General features: G+C 34.9%; 1 protein-coding gene across 1 annotated transcript; it reads left to right on the top strand.

The window, feature by feature from the left end:
• Positions 1-10,114: 10,114 nt before the first annotated feature.
• On the top strand, positions 10,115-11,926 carry LOC145168936 (uncharacterized). Its single transcript, XM_079087576.1, has 4 exons — positions 10,115-10,291; positions 10,955-11,060; positions 11,289-11,346; positions 11,668-11,926. The coding sequence occupies exons 1-3, from the start codon at positions 10,179-10,181 to the stop codon at positions 11,301-11,303; spliced, it is 234 nt and encodes a 77-aa protein (XP_078943702.1). The 5' UTR covers positions 10,115-10,178; the 3' UTR covers positions 11,304-11,346; positions 11,668-11,926.
• Positions 11,927-19,912: the final 7,986 nt, after the last annotated feature.

Genomic DNA, 19,912 nt, shown 5'->3' on the forward strand with positions numbered 1-19,912 from the left:
AAAATTTCGGAATATCTAAATCATTGCATCATCTTATTTTAGATCACATCTTCAAGCTATGCTCCACACTTGTTAATGAATCGCACTTCGTATGTCAACCTTGTATAATTACTCAACCACTTCGGTCTCCCATTTTAATTAGGAGTGCTTTCACAATGCTAGTGACTTCCCACAGTAAGAACCTCTAGTAGATATTTACATCTTATTTGCACCATATGATGTAACTCACATCCATTAGCTCATTGTCGAGATACCAAAACCATTTGCTACAACATTTGAGTTGCTTATGACTTAAAGCGTCAGCTAACATATTCGCCTCACTAAGGTGGTAACTTATCTTTCAACATAATCAACAAGCAACTCAATCCAACGTTGCTACCTCGCATTCAGTTCGTTCTCACTTTGAATGTGTTGTAAGCTCTTATGATCTGTGTATGGCGTACACCTCATACCATGAAATTATTAATTCCATAGCCTAGGAATAATAACCACTACCTCCAACTCCAAATTATGTATCGAGTAATTCACGTCGACACTTTTCAGCTATCGAGATGCATACACAATCACCATCCCTCACTACATCAACACTTTCGCTACATCACACTTACCACAAAACAAAATAGGATGGTCCACTATACACTATGAAATCCTCCTGGTATATTCCCCCTTCTTCACGATTTGGACCGACACTCCCCAAGTCAAAAACTCGGTCGAATAAACCCTCGCTCAAGCAACTCATGAAATTGCGACATCTTCCTCTTTACTCCTGAAGGAGCCAACCTGTAAGGTACTTTGGCTTTAGGAGCCACACTAGCAATAAGGTCAAACTGAAACTTTACCTGATGTGGTCTTATAAACCCGACAACTCATCGGAAAAACATCACTATATACCTTAACAAGCTCCAAATCGGAGAGACTCACCGTCTTCCTTGAACTCTCAATCACACGAATAAAGAAGACCTCACATAAACTCATTAGGCACTTACATGCCTTCAATATAGAAATTATAGGAATAGACTCTATAATAGAATTTTCTCCCACAAACATGCCCTCCCTCGACAAGCGGAATACACACATGCTTTTCAATGCAGTGAATTTTGGTATAGATGGTGGAAAGCTAAACAATACAGACGACAATATCGAACGATTAGATTCTAAAAGGAAGTCAAAGTTAAGGAAAAATGTGGTCATATACAAAGATTCCAAACACGTCAACCATTTTCCTACACCGTGACTAGATCTCCCATAACCGCTTTACTAACTAACATCAAAATCAACAGACTCTGAGGTACATCAAAACGAGCATAAAAGGAAATGGTGATACAAAATGTCTACCATACATACAACTATTCCAACTCTAAGTACTGACCACCTTGTCTTCGGGTTTCCACGTGGTTGTTCCAGTCCCAAATATATATCATGTGCTTATGATAGTACGGGCCCAATACTAACATTCACACCTATATATATATATATATATATATATATATATATATATATATATATATATATATATATATATATATATATATAACCACGAAGTCATATGTCTCCCTGGTTTAGGTTAGAGGCTTACACACCTATTTCGTTTTCCAAATTCCATACCCTACTAGAACCCTTAGACTATAATAGGTTCTCTTTCTAGTCTGATGTCGACCAACGATAAGCCAACAGCTCACAACGCTTTTGGAATCCGTGCAGTCCAAACATCACCCTAAGACGATCTTCCATTTCCCCGATATGCGTAACAATAATCAAACTAGAATGTTCTGGGATAATTGAGCTTGTGGGTTACGACAATTCCCCTAACGTCGAACAATATGAAAGATTACGCGATCAGCGAGCAAGAAGAGAGGATATTTCGATATTGAAAAGAAATAAGAGTCCTAAAGGCATATAGAAAATAACATATAACTCTGAGCACACACCTCTCCCTTAAGATCCTAGAGCACCTAATAGAGCCAGTCTACACTGTGAGTCTAAACACTGACATCTATATTCAGTTCACTCACAACATGGCTTTGCTACCAACTTGTAACGTCGTGATTTTCACCATAATTATTTTTTAATTTTTTAAACACTTTTTAACAGAATACGTTAGCGGAAGACTTGGTTATTTATTTCAAAACATTTTCAACTCACCACGTTACTTCAAAATCGAAATCATAAATTTAGACCATTTAAAACATAACAAAAGTGAATGTTCAATTTTGATAAAACATCAAACGTGTCCAAATGGTATCATCTAATTAGCATAACTACCAATAAACAACCCCTCTCACCAAGGCCAAACTCCTAAGTTGCCTACACCAATCATAAGTAACAAAAGAGAAAAGACACACAAGTGTCAGCCCCTGCTGAATGAGTTCATAAACGTTGCACATAAAACATACAACCCCCAAATGGGCAAATCATTCACTTTACGATGAAGCATAAAAATTATAGACAAATATCACTTAGCAAAAAACTGCATATCATAATTATTCAATCACATACTCCACCACATACATGCATATATGTTCAACCACATATCTACCACATACATATATAATCAACCAAATACCATATAAACAACGACATAGCATATAAATAATCATATTTAATATATAAGCAACCTTTATTTATTCAACTTTTCATTAATAACCAACATTTTGCTACATATTCAACCTTTTAATATACAACCAACCATTTGTTATATATTCAACCTTTTAATATGCAACTAAACTTTTGTTATTTATTCAACATTTTATTATATCTATCCAACCGATTGATAGAAAATTGTCCCTTAGTGCTACCTAACCCAAGAGAAACATCATGTTTATTACTTGTTTGTGTGGCCAACTGAATGCTCTAAGTGGCTCACAAATTCTACCCGAAACGTCAACCCTGTGACTCCACTTTCACTACTCCGACTTTACAAAGTACAAGTACCCCGCAATGTCGTTTAGGAATCAGTACAAATGGTGCCAATTCTACCGCAACACCTCCCGACTCCCACATGATGCTTGTGCTGGCCGCAAGAAGGGACCAACATCACCCCAACCCACGAACACCGAAGTGCCCGCAAACCATATGTCACACGGCCATCTAGAAAGAATGTAAACTAACAACCTTTGTGGCTATAACTCTTCCTATAGGTACTCTTTCTACATAGTACGCATCCACAGTGATCCGGATAAGGTTTCAGGAAAAGATCATAAACTACCCAAACCCTTTACGCATAACTCCGCAATGTTATTTATACATTAAATAAAGCATGTAATTCATACCATATAACTGTCTATTAAAACATGCATTGTATTCATAACCAACACATTAGATCACATTCATACATCATTCTTTCAAGAAACTTAAACTAGCATGTCATATACATCAAGTTCATCAAAGTGTAAGCCACAAAGCAATTACTCATAACATGGCAAAAGCACAAAACATATAGTAGCATCACAAATATCACATCAAGCACAAGTAATGACATAGTTATCCTAATGTGAATCAAATCACCATCTAAGCATTACACATTTCAATTATTCAACCTGAGTGAGTTAAAATTATGAACTCACTTTTTCCTCGATGAAAAATTAGCTCTTGCACTTCGTTCCGTAGGCCCCTTAATTCGACAAAATACCTAAACAATAATTTAATTGTATTTAGATTTTTATGTCCATTAAATAACTAATGGTTTTATGTAAGAATTTAGTTTTTTTTCTTAATAACAAACCCATGACTCACATAATAATTAACAATAAATCTAACATAACCCTTACTTATTAAGTTCTAGCATAAGTTACTTACGAACATGTGTTTTATGATTTACCTAGATATCCAAATTCATAGGTATATAAATGTCATTAATCTTAACATTCATGAGTTACTCCATTTATCTATACATTTTATTTAATCAAGAAAGGCTTATTTCATTATCGTTACAATTAATTTGTATTGGGTAAATTAAAAAATCAAAGGCTAAAATAAATTGATATGTACTAAATCCTTTAAATTTAATGGAATTGTATCACATGAAGCAACCAATAATAGAAGCTATATCAAGTTTTCATGTCTTAATAATCCATCATATTAAAACCGATTGGCACCAACTTATTTACTATTGTGTTTCTTATTTCTTGCTTGCTTTTAGATCTATTAATTTTTCTTTTGGTTTAACCATCATATACTCACCTCCTATTGTGTTTCCATTTTAATTTTAAAACTCATGTCATGGGATTATTAAAATAAAAGACAACTTCTCTAGGCTATCAACGCTTTAATGACATAACTTATTTGTATATGGGATAACGGGAGTATATTTAGAAATATGAATCAACCCACCATGCAATATTATCATCCTGCACATAAAATGCTTCAGAAATCACAGAAATATAATTCTGAATATATTTAGAATTCTGCATGAAAAAAAAATCTGACCTTGTTGCTTTTCTGGATCCTTGGATCCTCTTGGTCCAGCACCATCCTTGTTCACTTTGCGCAGACGACAATCTTTCTTGAAGTGACCCGGTTTGTTACAATTCCAACAAACCAACTTAGCCTTCTTGTTGGAAGACTTGTCATCTTTTCCTTTAAACTTCCTTTTTCCATTAGACTTCTTGGGATTCTTTGAACTTTCTCCTTCCACCATGTTCACAGAAGAGGAACCAACTTGGTTCTTGCCTTTAGGATTGTTGTCAAGTTCTTGAGTCCTTATGGACTCTTCAATCCTTAAATGGCTTCCAAGTTGAGTCAAAGTCAATTCCTCTTTGTTATGTTTCAGATTGTGTTTAAAATCCTTCCAAGAAGGGGGCAGTTTGTGAATGATCATAGCCACATAAATGACTTCATCCATTTTCAAATTGTGTTGAGCAAACTGTCCCAGAATCCTTAACATTTCATGGAATTGTTCCATAATAGGCCTGGAGTCAATCATCTTGTAACCCATAAAGTTACTAACAAGAAACTTCTTACTAGAAGCATCTTCAGCCATGTACTTGGATTCAAGAGAATCCCACAGTTCTTTTGCAGATTCGAAATTTTGATAGATATCAAAAAGAGAGTCAGACATACCATTGAGAATATGACCACGACATATGTAATCATCATTTTCCCACTTTGATCCTATTCTTGTTGCCTCCAAAGGTTCATCTTCAACATATTCTGGTAAGACTGACATGGTGTACTCAGAACATACACCACTTTTAGAGTGGTAAGGAGAAACTTCATCTTCTTCTGCCATCTACGAAAATTTTGCCCTTCAAACTTGTTTAGTTTTTCAAACTTACTTGTCATTTCCTTCACAGAATCACCACTTGTCATGATCATAGAAATGCTTTAATCTTTGTTAGAAAAACGGGATATAGATAAACTTGGATCAGTGAGAGTTGTGAAACACTTTCAGATTAAAGCATTTCGAGGGTACACTCAAAATCTCTAATCGGATGAAACTCACTGTTTTTTAGAAATGGGGAATGAAGAAGGTGTTATAAAAATCTGTACCCAAAAATGAATCCGAAATTGATCATATAACAGAAACTAACTTCCTGTCCTAAAACTGTCATATGGTAGTGACAGGAAAACAACTTCCTGTCCAAAAACGGTCATATTACCTGTAAAAAAACTAACATAAAATCGAGTCTATAAATGGATCACAAAACTGGGTGTTTTTACAAAAAATACAAATTTCTGAAACATTTTTTATATAGTAACAACTTCATGTCCAGCTAGGGGCTCTGCCCCTTGGACCCCGCTCCCAGAGGTGCTGCCCCCGGACCCCCGTCAGTTCAGCGGCTTTGCCTCTAAATAGCAGTATACTTTCAACAATGACAAAATCAAACAAATGTGCACTCCGCACCATACTAATTTGTTCGATAACTGTCAAAGTGACATTGATCAACAAATTAACCCCATTACACTTAAATAATATTAGCGATATAAAATCACCAACATATATATATATATATATATATATATATATATATATATATATATATATATATATATATATCATCGCAACAGAATACTTAGCTCATCAGGTAGGATGTTAGTAATGGATTAATAGTCACATTAGTACCACAAGCGTTGAACTTTTATACTATAACCCTTCTTCAATAGAACTTCTCTCCGAACAAAAGTCACAACCAATTGACAAACTGATCATCTCAAACATTGGCATCTAAATAAAAGCTTTAATGTTTGTATGTTCGTATTACATAAAAATGACAACCGACTGAATCGAGATTCTTGTGATGCAGTACCGATCTTCCCTCTTCTCTCTAGCGTCGCATATGCAGCAACCCCCCATGGAAGGAGATACGATTGATTTTATAGGGTGGAGGAAGAGTCATTGAGACGTCAGAAGTAACAGACGTATGAGATTAATGCTCATTCAATTCTTCCTCATTAATGGGGAGTTATTAAACATATTTACATCCTCAGTCCCTAAGCTTTTCCACAGTGACACTTTAAACCCCATAATCCAAAAGGGAAGTGATTTGTATACAACAGTTTTTTGTCATACACAACAATTTATGTTTTATAGAGTTGTACAATACAACATTTTAAAGCACAAATTGTTGTGTATGGAAAAAAAATTGTTGTGTACGAATTAGCTCCCAATCCAAAAGCATTGCATGAAATACTTTCAAGAACGACAATTCAACCCCTAGACTTTTGTTATACCTTTAATAAATGGATTTTATTTATCCTAATTATTACCAAATTAAATAACATCATTTTTATTTAATTTAGTTCTTACGATCATAACATGAAATCATTTACAATAATTAATATTCAAGTAATGAAAGTTAACGTCATTGACCAAAGGAAATTTCGGTCGTTACATCTCCTCTCTCGCATTGTGTAGTGTAGAGTTAAGGTCCTCTTAAGTGCATCTCCTTGATGCTAATTTGGTATTAGTTCTTAATGGATCAAGAAGTACTTAATACAGGAGAAAACTAGCATCTTTGGTGGCTAACACTTGTTTGGTGGATCTACTTTGAGTCTTTTGCCACACTTCATCAACTTTCAATCTTTCATGAGAATCAAAGACTTCAAAAGTTGTAATCTTTTCTTTTTATGGTTGATATTAATATTTCCATGTTTGCAAAATAATCCTTGATGAATCTAAAATGGTTTTATAATTATTCAAGTTTTAATATTTCCATTGTCGTATATAACATTTTTGGGAAAACGATTTTAAATTAAACCCAACAATCTAACACCCAGTACTTTAAATGGTCATAGCAATGTGTTTTTCAAATACATGAAGACATCGTGTATTGTTTCGAGAAAAACAAAGATTTATATTATCTTTATCTCATATCGTATTGAGGAAGCTAAGACTACTACAAGCTTTAATGAAAACCTACAAAGCCTCTTCATCATGTAAGATCCTTTCTTAGACCTTCCCCGGGAAGATTATTTACACATATCATTAATTTTGTAGAGCTTAATACACCTGTAAAATACGTCCTTATGGAAAGGTGTTTATAAACCTTTAAGCAATCTTAAGTTAGAATCATATTTGACACCAAAGATTTTAATGATTACTTTTGCAAGTTGCCTTAGGAATAATATTCTATAGTCGTCACTTACATAAAATGAGTGAAAAATAGGTCGATCCTTGAAAAAGTAGTGTAGGTTTCCTTTAAGGTCAGTATCATTAAGGATTTCTAATACTTGTAGAAACCCTTATTTTATAATGAGAAAATGACATTGTATCCCTACAAACTTTATCATTTTTGTTTTAACTTATCACTAGTAGAGAGATGCACCTCTTAAATGTGGAAACAAAGCAAATTAGATGCAATTTGTTTCGGTTTAACCGGTCAGACCTCCATGTATCGGGATCGTTCTTTAACCAATCGTGTCTTTAACTTGTCTCGAGCTGAGCCAAGCCTCAAGCAATTAACCGGACCTCTTGTAGTTATGGTTTTCTCATATTTTTGAAAAAGCAAGAGCAAGTGATTGTTACTATTGAGCAAATGATACAATAACCCAAAATCTAGCAACAACTTAGTGGGGTGCTTAATTTTCTTAAGCAAAGTGAAACATTAAAGCCTTATTTCATCCTTGGAACCTCTTGCCAAATTTTACAATCCATAGTAACTCGCATCATAAGGGTCAACCAACCAAATGGACTGAATCATTTCCAGATCATAGTTAAGATGCCAATCTTATGGACTGATATACAATACCAGCAACACAAAGGGGGGGGGGGGGGGGGGGGGGGGTAACATCGATTGAAAAAACATTTGGTGGTTTAGTTATACTTCATAATTTCAGGACAAACGACAATCAACAAGCTCCAAAAACATCCACATAATAACATACCAACCCAACCTAATCCACTACACCGGGGTCTAATTTTCATGAACAAGGATATGTTATTGATTAGAAGCAGAAAAAATATGCCAATTATTATTGTTATTAACAACTAATGTGTGGGAGTTTCCATTCAAAATCTTAGATCACAATTGTTACACGGTAATTAGGTTGCAACAGTGTCTTAAACTATTTGTTACTGCAAGATCATGGATGTAGAAGCAGATACTCAATTTCCCTGTTTACATTCTAGTGTTGGCTACAAAGGTTTCAAATTTATTTGTTCTTTCACTTTTATTTAAATTGTTAGATTCATAACAGATCTAGCAATAATAAATGTACAAATTCAGTAAACTAAAATCATCTGATTGTGAATTCTCAAAGCTCAGTTTAAACGTAAATGAAACAAAACTCGATTACGAAAACCATTTTCCTTTCTTCATTTATGTTAATGTTCTTCATAATCGATTTTACTCGCTGGAGAGCTAGAGAGAAACCCTTAGTGACACATGACTGTAAGAAGCGATCCACAAGCAGCGTAATTTCTAAGCTTGCTGGAATGGAACAGGAGCATGGAGAGGTCGTAGCCGGAGAGGTACCAGTAGACAGCGATATTAAGCCTCAAGCGCCGGACGGGGAAAAATTGCCGTGTAGGTGTACGTGTGTCGTGTGCTTGTGTTCTCACATGTTGACTTTTTTGAAGTCAACACCCATAAGGTTCTCAAGCAGTATAGTAGTAGTTACCATGAAGGCCGTTAAATTTGACTAAAAAGACAAAGAAACCCTCTTTTAGTTTTTCTTTTGCTAATCGGGAGTATATTAATCTTTAATACCACTCCCTTCCTATTAAAATAAATGCTTCATTTGACTTTATATGACTTTATGTATAGGTTTATTTAAAAAAATGACTAGTAGGCAAATATTTAAGGTGAAAATATAAAAGAATTTTATAAATAAAAAATAATTCAACCAATATTATATGATGATTACAAATACATAGTAAATATGAATAGTTAATTAAATTTATGCATATTAGAGTGACTTGTCTTTAAACACAATGTTTTTATGTTTTGTAATAACATTTGTTTAGTATATTAACAAATTCACTCATTGATAATTTGAAACCAACACCATAAACAAGATCCAGGATTTCAACATATTCCATCATGGAAACAATCATGAATGACTTGTGAGCCAATGAGGTATGCATATGCATCCGCAAAAGTTTTTTTAATCATATTGGACCTTTAGATCCCGGACCCAAGTCATTTTTCATCTCTATTGATCTTGCAACATCTTGATATGTATGCACGATGTTCTTTGTGTAATGGTTGCCGATTTGTATGACTTTTGTGGATCATGTTTAAGCCCCTCCTGTTGAAAAAGTGATATGTCACTTTAAACATATATACAATGTACGCGTCACGTATATGTATTTTGTTAATGTTTTAGCAACATTAACAATGTGCTTGTTATGTCACATGATATTGATGGCGTAAAATTTAAAAGCGATATTCATGTAACGCAAATCATATCATGTCTTGTATATTTCTAAAAATCTAAATAATTTATATATAGAAAATTAGTAATAGTAAAACTTGAAAGGGCTTCATTTACCATGCTTCCTCAGTATAATTTTGATATTTTTCAATCTCTTTGAAGCAATATATTTTCATCGCATATTTAAGTTTGATCATAAGATAAATATGCTAATGTTTATAACTAGAAGGACTGAAATTGAAATTGTATAAAAGATGAAGGGACTTAACAACTGAAATGATTTTGCTGTCTATATGGGCGATCCAAATTGAAACAGGAAAAGGCGACATTTTCTTTGGGGGAAATAGAAAGAGAAAGAGAAAAAGATGGGTTGCTTCGGTTGCTTCGATGGAGGGTTAGCGAGAGAGGAAAGATTGGAGGAAGAACGCAGGGCTTCTGAAGAAGCTCGAGCTAAAGCTGCTGAAGCCGCCGAGAAAAGGTAATTCTCTTTCGTTTCATTTCAATCCGTTTATTCCTTCTTCAGAATCTGTGATCGTTCTTTGTTTGAACACACCTTCGTTTTTCTTAGCTCTTTTCATTTGATTTTTTGCAATTTCAGTCAATTGTGCTTGTTTTTAGCTCTAGGATTGTTTTTGTAGTTTGATGTAGGATTAATGGTTACTTTGACGTTCGCGATGAAGGAGACAGCTTTTAAGTTAACTCGATTGAATGTTTCCTAAAATTCGACATCAAGTTCTTTCTAAATGCTAACTTCCTAAAAAATATATTTCAGTTCACTGTTTGTATCTCTAAATTGAACTCCAGGATCAGTCCATTCTAATTTTGAGTGTCTATAATAATCAAAAGGGCATCTCTAATTTTTCTAATCAGAGGAAGTGAGGAACTAGGGAATAGGGATAGAGTTTGCAAAAATCTTGGTATTACAAAGTTTACATGAACATTCATTTCTCATAAGGTTATAAAACAATAATACTTCCATTTTTGCAAATTTTGTGACTTTTGTGTGCCAAATATTGTTTATTTTGTTGCTTTCCAATATGGAAACTCCTACCCTTTTTTTTTTATCTCAAATGTCAAATTGCTTCTTTTGTTAGAAAGATTGGACCATTCAATGATGATATTTTCATGACTGAATTTGCAGACAAGAACAATTTGCACAATCAGCTGCAGGTAGAGCTGCAAGAGCTCAGATGCAAGCAGCTGCAAAACAGGCTTCAAACCCTAACAAAGGCGAACCAACTCTCAAGGTATATTTTACATGATGAGGATAAGAAGGGCATTAACGTCTTTTGCACTTTTCCCATCTTTTTGGGTAGTTTTTGTCCCATTGACTTTAGTTCCAGTCCAATACATGACAAACACAGTACAAGTCAGTACAAGACTAGACTGTCAGTTTTGTCCTTTCTCAAAAAGGGTTTAATTGTTGGTAATTTATTTTTATAATAATAATAATATATTTTATCTTGTGGGTGCAGTGGCAGATGGGATAACGATTAGCTTTTGTAAACATAACATTCGCCACCACATGTATTTGTAAGTGACCTTTTTTGCTTCTGTTTATCTGGTTCTTGAGATATAACTTATAATCCTAATTACATGAAGGGCAATTTAGGAAAATAGCAACATACTTTACTTATATTTACCGATATAGGCCCGGCACTTTAATTTTTACCCATAATAGCCACATTTTTACCGTTTTTACCGATTATAACAAATGCTGACGTGGCAAACAGTATTAATAAAAAAAAGCTTAGGTGGCACGTCATAGGACCAGACGTTGTCTAAAACTTAATGGCATATATAATTGTTAATAATTACAACTCATTGTTTTTTCCATGTGGAAATTGTTTGTAGGATCATAATAAAGAAGTGGAAAGATGCAATCAGTGAAGAGAAGCTGTTTATTGTGAAAGTTATCTCTTGAAATAATTATGTGCAAAAAAGCTAGAAGAAGATATTGTTTGTGTAAAGTTTGTTTTCTATAATTTGTGCTTCGATTTAATTATGTACAGTGTAATAAACTTCACCAGTGCAGTTGTCCTTTTGTACTCAAATTACCATATCCTAAAAGAAAATTGACATAATTGTTCAATGACAAATATACCTCCTTAAATTACTTGTTTTAATACTAATCACTTATAAATGACAATAAATATTTTCGTTTGTAAGTGCTGTTGGAACTTTGTTAATAAGAAACACATAGGAGGAAAGACAACACATTTATTCCCTTAAAAAGGCTTTTCCCACTAGAGTTATCAAATGGATCAACTAATGATCAAGCATCTTCCTCATTTTGTTTTTGCGTGTTGCCTTTTCGGATTTATTTTTGGGTTTTTCTTGTTGGTTTCGGAATTTTTTGGTTTTTCAAATTCGAGTTTTTTCATTAAAAAATATATGATTAACACCAAAATTATACATTAAGATTTACTAAAAATGATACATTAAAATTTTATTAAAAAAATTGGGTAATTTATGACCAACAAATGTATGATTAAATCAATAATTGATATGTATAAAAACTTTGGCTTCTGGTCTCTGAGACCGGTCTTGGATCGGTCTCGAAATGGTCTGGTATTTTTGGGATCAGTCTTGGAACGGTTAAGTCTTTTTTTCAAAACAGTCTTATATTTTTTTGGATCCGGTTTCATTTAGACCGGTTTAGTCTTCGGTCTTTTTTTGGGCAGAGTCTTTTTATGTATCTAGTGATTTAGGAAGATCGGTACTAGCTTATTGGGTGACTTGAGAAGATTTGATACTTGGGAAGAATGTATGGCACCATGCACTTATTTAAATAGGGAAAATTTTCTATACATTTATGGCGAAACCATATTACAAGAATTTATTGTTGACTATCAGGTGAGTACCTACCAAATATATATGTTCCTATTAACAAATGATGAATTATATGAAACGAAGTATGAATAAATGTTTACGAATTTGTTTGCTATGCGAAATATAATATGTAACTATGTGCATATTCATGAAATTATATTTTATAGGATTACATTTTGAAGACTAAATGAATATGTTGTTTTACACATGACATTTTCCTTGTGAATTTTTGCATTCATGCTAGGTTGGGAATGACTTGAGTTTGTCCAACATAAAAATCTATGGTAAATGACTATATAGATGATTATGACCAAAAGCGTAAAACTACTTACGGGCTGTTTGATTTCACTCTGACTGGGTCCGGTCAGAGCTTTTATCTGACTCGGTCTGAGTTAGCTCGTTTGATAAGAAAATATTTGCTCTTACTCGGTCAGTGGATGGCTGATCGATGGCTTACCGAGTCCAAGAAAAAATAATGGCTGACCCAGACAGAACCCTTCTTTCCCTCTATTGCCCTTCTCACTTGCGAACACTTTCTTCCTTCAACCTCACACCTCGTTCCTTCTGGCCTTCCACATCGCTCCTCTTTGAACAGTGATTTATTTCCGTTTGACCTAATTTACAGGTTTGCAATTCTCATCTCTGCAAAATCGAATTTTTAAGCTGTGTTGAAATCGATTTTTTAAGCTGTGTCGAAATCGATTTTTTATGATTCACCATTCTAGTTGCAGGTATGGCCCTTCTTTGAAATCGATTGTCATTGAAATTGAACGGAATCGATTGTCACATGGACCTTTTAATGCTTTTGGTTTAAAAAGTTACAGGAAAACAAAAAACAGAGAAATTTATTTTCTTGGGATGATAAAGAAGAGAAACAACAATTTGCAACAAATGGTGAAGCAGGTTGTTTTTTTCTTGAACGACATAAAACAGGTTGTAGTAATCATCCACTTGACAGAATAGAAATTGGTGGAAAGAAAGCTAATAAAGATGAGATATTATCTATCTATACTCTTAACTTTTCTCTCTCGATGCAAAACAAAAACAAGGAGGTGAAGAAAAAATACTGTGGAAATGACATCTCAAAGAAAATATGTGGTTCTTAACTTTTCAAGGATTTTAAAATTAGACATGTTTGGAAGAAAGGAGGCATGGTGATAGTAGTATAGCCAAGAAATAGGTACCTATATAATGCTTTACTTGATTATTAAATCTCAAATAAAACAAAACATCAAGGTAATTTTGTAACATCCGGATTCCCAGGTATCTTAAATTATGTATTTTATTGAGTTTTGGAGAGAGACTCGGCGAGTAGGCGCTCAGACTCGCCGAGTAGAGTCGCGAATCTCCATCCGGGTTAATGACTGGACTCGGCGAGTCCATACGTGGACTCGGCGAGTCCATACGTGGACTCGGCGAGTCCACGCTGTTTAATGAAACCCTAATTTCTCGGGTTTGGGGACTATTTAAAGGCCCTTATGGCCGCCATTTGAGGTCACCAGTCATAGAGAGAAACCCTAGAGTGCTTGAGCGTTTTGGGAGAGGAAGGAAGCCAGTTTTTTGACCTTGGGAGTGTTGTTTAGCAAGAAGAAGGAGGTACTAGCCAAGAGGAAGCATAGGAGATTGCTATTCTGTGGATTTGGAGCTAAGATCTTCACATTTGAGGTAATAATTCGACTCCCCTTCTGTTCTTATGATGATCATATGGATTTAGGGTTTCTTAGACCCTTTGTTGCTTAGATTTGAAGCCCAAATAGTCCCTTATGATGAGGAGGCTTTGGATCTGGATCCATAGAGGTCCAGAGAGCCTTATTCATTAAGCTTTTTGAATAACAATGGAGGCTATGACCTTGAGTTATGGTATTTGGGGCTAAATCATCATATATGATCAAATAGATGTTGTATGTGCATCAAGATGGAAACTTTACGTGGTTATTGGGTTTGGGAATGATAGATCTATTGGTTAGAGGACTGGATCTGACCTCAGGAAGTTGTTTGAGGATGTGCATGGAATAAACTCGTCGAGTCCATGAACGGACTCGACGAGTAGAGTCGGGTAGCCCCGCGACTCGCAATCTGTGACGACTCGTGGAGCATAGGGTTGACTCAGTGAGTCAGAGGGAATTAGAGGACTGGAGTTCAAGGCGGAATTCGCCGAGTCCATGAACAGACTCGGCGAGTTGAGTCGGGGTGGCCCCGCGATTCATGCCAGGTGTCACCCGTCGAGTAAAGGGAAAGACTCGACGTGTCATGCGAGATCAGAAAGATAGTGGGCACGTGTAGACTCGCCGAGTCGCCCAAGTGCACTCGGCGAGTCGGGTCAAAGTTTGACCGTTGACCTTTATTGACTTTTAGGGTTTGGTCAACTTTAGGGTCTTTGAGCCATGAGAGGGGTAAAATGGTCTTTTACCCTTCTGAGAGTACTAAGAGGAGGAATAGTCTAGCCTTGAGAGATGTATTGATTCAGAGTGTTTATTTCATATGATTAGGCGGAGGCTAGACCCGACTTTACAGAGTTCGAGCTTTACCGAGTTAACCGATGTGAGTCTTCTCACTATACTTTACCTAGAGTGGTAATTAGAGCTATAAGACAGAGTATTGTGTATGCTTTTGCATGATGTGATTTCTATGTGTTATATGCTATGTATGTTACAGAGTTTTCAGAGTTAGGACCGGAAGGTCCACAGAGTTAGGGTCAGAGGACCCATAGAGTTAGGGCCAGAGGGCCCACAGAGTTATGGGACTGGGGGGGTCCCACAGAGACACTTTGACCAGAGTGTCAAACAGAGTTATAGCCTCGAGTGGCTAATATGTGTTATGTGTGGTATTTTGGGGAACTCACTAGGCATTTATGCTTACAGTGCTGTGTTATGTGTCTCAGGTACCAGCGAGGATCGCGGGAAGGCGCCGGCTTGATCAGTACACACGCGGGGAGATTTTATTATGATCTTGGGAGATGATGTTATGTGATACAATGGTGTTTTTATAACGATTATGAATGAAAACGTGTTTTATAAAATGTGAAAAATTGTTTTGAAAATTTGGGTGTTACAAATTTTAAGTGTTGCACATTTGAGAAAAAAAAACAATAGCATTATGTCTTCGTTTGTAATTATAATTATTCCATGTTTATTGCTTTTTATTTAAAATGTGGAACACTAATCAATGGGTTATGCAAAATAGGAGAAAACGTTGTAAAATGAAAGTTGGAGATGTTGTATATAGCATGACCATTTATAAATTAAATGGTGAATCATAAAGGAATCATCATAAAAAAATGTTGTTTGAGGGTAATATAGTCATTTTGTACAGTCAGTCAGATGTAAAATCAAACAATAAGTTTCAGTCAGAAGTTAACCTAGTCAGAACTTCTAACTCAGTCAGTTTCTAACCCAGTCCGCTCTAACTCAGTTAGCAACTATCAAACGACCCCTTAGTGATGATATCAGAGACATTACCTCACTTACATGCAAGGCTACCTACCTTGTATATGGATTTTGTGAGTGGGTACATTATCCTAGACATGACTTAGAAATTCCTTCCAATAATTGGTAGTCGGCCCACCTTTCTTGATGATGACTTGAGATAATTTTCGCTTTATGAATTATGAATTTATAAATTGTGATGTTGGACATATGAGATTGACTTTGGAAGGGTTAAAAGCATATTGCATTGAATGTACTCAATTTATGACTACAATGACGATATTTTGATTATGAATCTAATAACGATATTTTAATTATGACTATAATGATGATATTTTTATTATGATTATACTGATGATATTTTAATTATGACTCTAATCATGATATTTTTATTATGATTAAATGATGGATAATGACTTATGATTTTTTTTTCTTTTGAAATGGCTTATGGTTTTCCAATGACTAAAGCTTTAAGAGTTTTCAATAAGTTAAAGACTATCCAAATTGTTGATAATTAAAGACTTAACTTTTATCAAAAGGAACGTTTCAATTCCATTGACTTTAAAGGTGTGAAATCCTGGTAATCATCACTAGACATTCTGAATGCCTAAACTACGTACGTTTACATGTATTCAGGTTTATAATTGAAAAGGAAGAAATAAGGGTCGATTTTGTTTTAGAAAGCTACTGTTGATGTAATGGGTAGTTGAAATGATGTAATGATGTCATTATTGTTTCGCCATCTTAATTTTGATGTTTGAATTTATTAAAATTGTATTTAAAAGACTATGGGACCTTATTTCTATGTATATAGTGATTTTAAAATAATAAAATTATTTTTAATTGATGTTAATAACTAAATAAAAAAGAGGGATGCTTCATTTCATATCTTAAGTTTTTCCACTAAAGCTTTAATTTACATTAATTAATAAACATACAAGCTTGTTTCCAAGTTCCTAACAATTTACCCCAATTTAGGGTTTAACTTGTCACTTCCAATTTCATCGTATCAAGATTTCCATGCTTTTACTTAGAAGTTCAAATCATGTCAATAAGGATTCAATGGACTAATTCATTCTTATCTATCAAGAATATCACTATCTAAAAATATATGGAAATTAGGGTTCATAAGCCATTTTTCATTTCAGCCATGAATCTGAGCATTATTAAGAGAATATAAGAGTATACCTTTGATTCAAGTAAGGATAGATTACTTCGTGTGTTCTCCTTTCATTTTTACTCAAAATGCTTCAATTTGGTCTTCAAGACCCTTCAAGAATTTTATCCCATGTAACCAAATAGCCAACATACCCTTTTATCTAACTTAATGAATATTGTCAATGTTACACAATCTATGTAACCAAAACACGTTTTGTGTTTTTCCCAAACTTGCACATATTAGCAATGTAGTTTAGTAACTCAAGCATATGAAACTCGACACATTTACCTGGCCTTTGTAATGAAAAATACATTCCACGTAATCCTCATATTTACCCATTTTAGCAATGTACATTTACCACCTTAAGTCCCATTTAACCTCTAAACTTCAATGCCCATAACTTTATCATACACACTATGTGTTACTCGATTATTTCTTTTACCCGTTCTATATTGTCATGATTACATTTTAAAATCAAGAACCACTCATTTTGATTTTATTAAGTCTAATTTTCATAGCCTCAAACATAGGCTATCGGTCGACAAGTTTATTAAAATTAATAACAAGTTCTTTATTAACGCAACACAACTTTCTCATTATATTATTTTACCAACATTTACATAAATTTTCATTACATAACCAACTCTTTTCAAAAGAACAATTTTACCCCATTCTATCACTACTAGCTTACAAAATAGGGTGTTACATATACACTTTTAATAAAATCATAAAATGTTACAAGTGTACGTGAAAACTTTAGACACTATGATGACAAGTTAGTTTATTTCCCAATTTGATCCTTCTAGTCATGTTAAGAAGAATCTAGGTGATAGTGTAACTTAGTTAGAATATACTAAAGTTCTTGGAAGCATGATATATATTATGAATTGTATTAGACTGGACTTGGCATATAGTGTAAGTAGATTGAGTCGCTACTCTCATAATCTAAGCAAAGATCATTAGTATGTTTTATTTAGAGCAATTAGATATTTAAAGCATATAATGCATTATGATTCATGTTACACGAGATATCTTTTTGTCCTTTAAGGATATTATGATGCAGATTGGATTTCTAATACATATGATGGTGAATCCACAAGTAGTTATTGTAACACTCTGTTTCGAATCGTTTCATAATTTGGGGCCGTGACCCGAAGATCGGTTATCATAAGGCTTAGGGCCTTTCGGAAAGAGACTTAGACCCCCCCCCCTTTTGTGTGTGGATAATATAGGTTAGAGGATCTGGGAGTTCGGGTTGTGTTTTGATTCCAAGGGTATATCAGTAAAGTGGCAGTTCGAGCCTTTTATGAATTTTGGATTTTAGTTCGAAAATTTTTATGGAAAGGGGGAGTTGAGAGAAGTGTAGAGCTTCTCATTACCTTTCCATGGATATAAGGATCGTCGAAAACGGATTTAGAATGAATAGTTTATGGCTTTCGGAAGTTTGGTGACTTTAAGCTAAGCCTAGGACGCATGGCGTACATAAGGAGTACGACGGGCGTACTAGGCAGGGGGATCGCGACACCTTATGGAGTATGTTGGGCGTACTCCAGCCTCATGCAAACCTTAATTTAGGGTCTTGGACCCTATTTAATGATCTTAACTCAACTCCAATCCCTCTTATCTTCAGCCTCCATCCCATTAAACCCTAGATTCGAAACCCTAGCTTCCATTTGAGCATTTTGAGGTTTTTGATGTGATTTTGGTGTGCCTTGGAGAAGAAGGAGTTCTTGTTGGAAGCAATTCTTGGCTTGGAGCTTTTGGATCCAAGCTCTAATTATCCTAATCAACTTCCAGGAGGTATAAAGTTTCCAACTTGCTGACTCTATGTGTTAGATCTAGTATAGGGTATGTTTGAGGTTTATTTTGGTGCTTAGAGTCATCCTTGTGAGTATGAGCTACTCCAAGATCTTAGAATGTTGGATCTTAGCACTTCTGAGGTTGTGGGTGCATAAAAATGTCATCTTGATGGGTTTGGGTGAGCCACGATTAAGTTGGCGTTCATAATATGGGTTTAGAAGGATAAAAACGGGTTTTGGGTCCCATTAAGGCATGCATGTGACAAATGTTGGCAACTTTATGATTTAAGACCGTATCTAGGGACTAGATTTGTGTTTGGACGACTTGACTTAACCCAATAAGAGCATAATAGGGATTTTTGGGCCTTTGATGAGTACGATGGACTTTTGACTTTGGGTCATGGATAAATTTTGGGCTTTCGTGGAATCAGGTCCATGATAGTTTTAGGCCTAATTAGAAAGTTGGGCCATATTGGGCCTTGGGATGCCATTTAGGAAATTAGACTTTTTGAGCAAATGGGTTGGGCCTTGGTTTCGGGCCAAGTAAGAAAAGGGTAAAATGGTCTTTTACCCTGGTTATTAGACAAGTGATTTAGATTCTTGATTATGGGTCGAGATCCCATTATTAGCTGGACATTATTTGATGATGTTAGCACGGGGATCTTCCGGATCAGCGGCTTGAGGTGAGATTCATCACTGTGTTTAGCGGGTCTAAGGCACCAATGCAGGCTCATGGTTTGTTATGTTTAGGATGCTAGTTATTTGTGTGACTCTTGCATGTGTATGTGTTTATATATTTACCAGACGGGGACCATTATATGTTTCATATTTATGGTATGTGGTATCTTGGGGAACTGACTAAGTTTTGTGCTTACCGTTTTCAG

Source organism: Lactuca virosa, chromosome 4 (assembly GCF_052849685.1).
Source record: "Lactuca virosa cultivar CGN04683 chromosome 4, Lactuca_virosa_CGN04683_v6, whole genome shotgun sequence".
NCBI lineage: Eukaryota > Viridiplantae > Streptophyta > Magnoliopsida > Asterales > Asteraceae > Lactuca > Lactuca virosa.